The following is a 2510-nucleotide window of genomic DNA, read 5'->3' as shown; positions in this document are numbered from 1 at the left end:
GTCTTGTCTTGGGAGTCCATCTGAATCATAACACCATTGTCACCACCATAGATAGCTAACTAGCAGCCAGCCCACTTCTAAATAAATACCTTTTAATTATCTAAACACGTTTTAACAGAATCCCCACTTATCATGAGAGTAAAGTCTCATAACCTTCCAATCACCTTCAGCCTTTTAAAATCATTTCCGAAATAAAAACATTAAAAAAATGTCGAAAAGTGGCTGATGGTCAGCCACTGTGGTCGGCTACAGGTCGGTGTAGTTGGCGGCCAGAGCCGCCAGGGGATCGGCTCATGGACCACCGGGGCTGACCATGAGCCACTATTTCGGTCAGGGCAATAGGGCAGCTGCCCCCGACGTGGTCAGTACTGGGCCCTATAATCAATAATCAATAATCACATAGGAATCTGTCGTTAAATGAGGATCTGTGCCAGGAAAAGTTTCCATTCAACATGTGTGACACTGACAGCAGCCGCGAACAACAACAACAACAACAACAACATCATCATCATCCAGACCCAGCAGCGACACTGTAGCCTACATGACAGCGGTGTTTACCTGAGGTTTTCTGGGGTGAAGGCTCGGTTCAGGTCCGTGTCCACATATCTGGTGCACTTCTCCACCGCCTTCGGGTTGGTGATGAACGGTTTGGTCTCGACCCTTTTCCTCTGGATCTCGGCGCTGTTCTTCACCCACAGGTTGACCAGCGTCACGCCGGACATCTCGTTTCCGTGAGTCCCTCCGAAGATAGCGACTCTCCTGGCCTCGTTCAAACATGAAGACATGTCTGGGTGGTCGAAGTAGAAAGTCTGCTGTCTGGGCGAACACACGCTGGCGGAGCGGAGGGAAAGTTTCCAGCTGGAGCTTCGCAGCCTCACCGTTTAAATGCCTGCTGTGGCAGCGCGCTTACGTAACGTGCCCCCTGGCCTGTTGTGCTCAGTCCATAGACCGTCAACACGTATCCAGTCTACGGCTCAGTCCCCGCCATTGACTGTATATGAAACGGTCACCGTGCGTACAATGCGCCGAGTGGTGCACCGCATCTCCAGTTGGAGGCAACACTCGGTTAACAAGGTTCCTCCCTGTTGTTTACCCCATCACTTACACTCGGGGGACATATTACCTAGTCATTTCCGGTGATATTCTTCCAAAATAAAATGTAAGCAAAACATAGACTATATACACACATATAATTTAATTTAATTTAAATTTTTAATCTGTTTATTAATCCCCAATACATATATATATATATATATATATATATATATATATACATAAACACACACATATCATATGTGTCACATATGTCATATATATACATATATATGTCATATGCACATTTACATATATACTGTATATATATATACACTGTATATATATATCTATTATATACTGAATTTATCTTATATATGTTATATATAAATATATATATATATATATATATTATACATTAATATTAATGTCTATGAATCAAAACAATGTTTCAATATGTAAGCATTAACAGGTAGTGTTTTTAACCCTTGCGTTGTCATCCCGGGTCAAAAACAGACAAAGATTTGACATTTTCATCCCTTTTTCAGACTTTTTTTTAAGTTTTCACTACCACCACCTTACTAGTTTTACTACTTTTTGGAATTCATGGTCAATAACCTTCATTTATGTAGACCTAATATTTGAGTTAAAAAAAGCAGACATTATGAATTATTTGGGCTAATAGTTAAGATCAGAAGAAGGAACGTGATCAGTTGTATTTGCAAACAGCGTTGGAAGGAATCCAATCCATTTTTTTTGTGGTCATTTGTTTAAAAAGAAACTCATATTTCAGATATAGACATTTTTTAAAGGGGTCAGATTTGACCCGAGGACGACAGGCAGACTTGTCGATATACAGTACTTCCGGTTATGGCCTTCAAAATAAAGCCATTTGCCATGTTAACAAAAATGCCAGCGGCAAAAGAAATTACAAAGCAAAAACTGAAAATACAGATTTTTCTTTTCTTTCCACAAAGTCCATTCCATGATATGTACAGCTACATCCTACGTTATGCAGCAGACTAGGACTGAAACAAGTTTTTAGTACAAAAATACAGTAACTTTATTACTGTTCCTAGAGGTGATTGAATGTCATTGATTCCCCTTATTTCATTTTTAGCATTCAGAAATGCAAGTAGGGCGATTGTTTTTAACTTATGACACATATGAACTTTGCAAAAGAAGTATTTAGCATGTTAGTCTGCCAAAAACACAAAACACAAATCACAAATTACATTCCAGAGATCATCAAAAAACATTGTTGGAAATGTTTTACCTAAAGCAGTGGCACTGTATTTACCTTTTAACCGTTTAATAAATGGTTCTTACTTTTTTATAGCTATAAGAAACACTATTAGTCACTAAAACTATCAGCTCATTTGCAATAAAAGGTCTCCTTACAGTAAAACATTGACATTTCCAAAAACACAGAAAATAATTTAACCCTCCTGTTGTCCTCGGGTCAAATCTGACCCCTT

General features: G+C 39.1%; 1 protein-coding gene across 1 annotated transcript in view; it reads right to left on the bottom strand.

The window, feature by feature from the left end:
* The window catches only part of aspa (aspartoacylase), a 12540-nt gene extending 11515 nt beyond the window's left edge, over window positions 1-1025 (bottom strand). The window contains exon 1 of the mRNA XM_032534216.1: window positions 559-1025. Coding sequence (XP_032390107.1) covers window positions 559-785 — 227 coding nt within the window. The 5' untranslated portion in view covers window positions 786-1025. The remainder of the gene's footprint in view (window positions 1-558) is intronic.
* Window positions 1026-2510: the final 1485 nt, after the last annotated feature.

Source organism: Etheostoma spectabile, chromosome 13, assembly GCF_008692095.1.
Source record: "Etheostoma spectabile isolate EspeVRDwgs_2016 chromosome 13, UIUC_Espe_1.0, whole genome shotgun sequence".
Taxonomy (NCBI): domain Eukaryota; kingdom Metazoa; phylum Chordata; class Actinopteri; order Perciformes; family Percidae; genus Etheostoma; species Etheostoma spectabile.
Note: the sequence above shows the minus strand (reverse complement) of the source record. Positions and strands in the feature narration are given on the sequence as shown.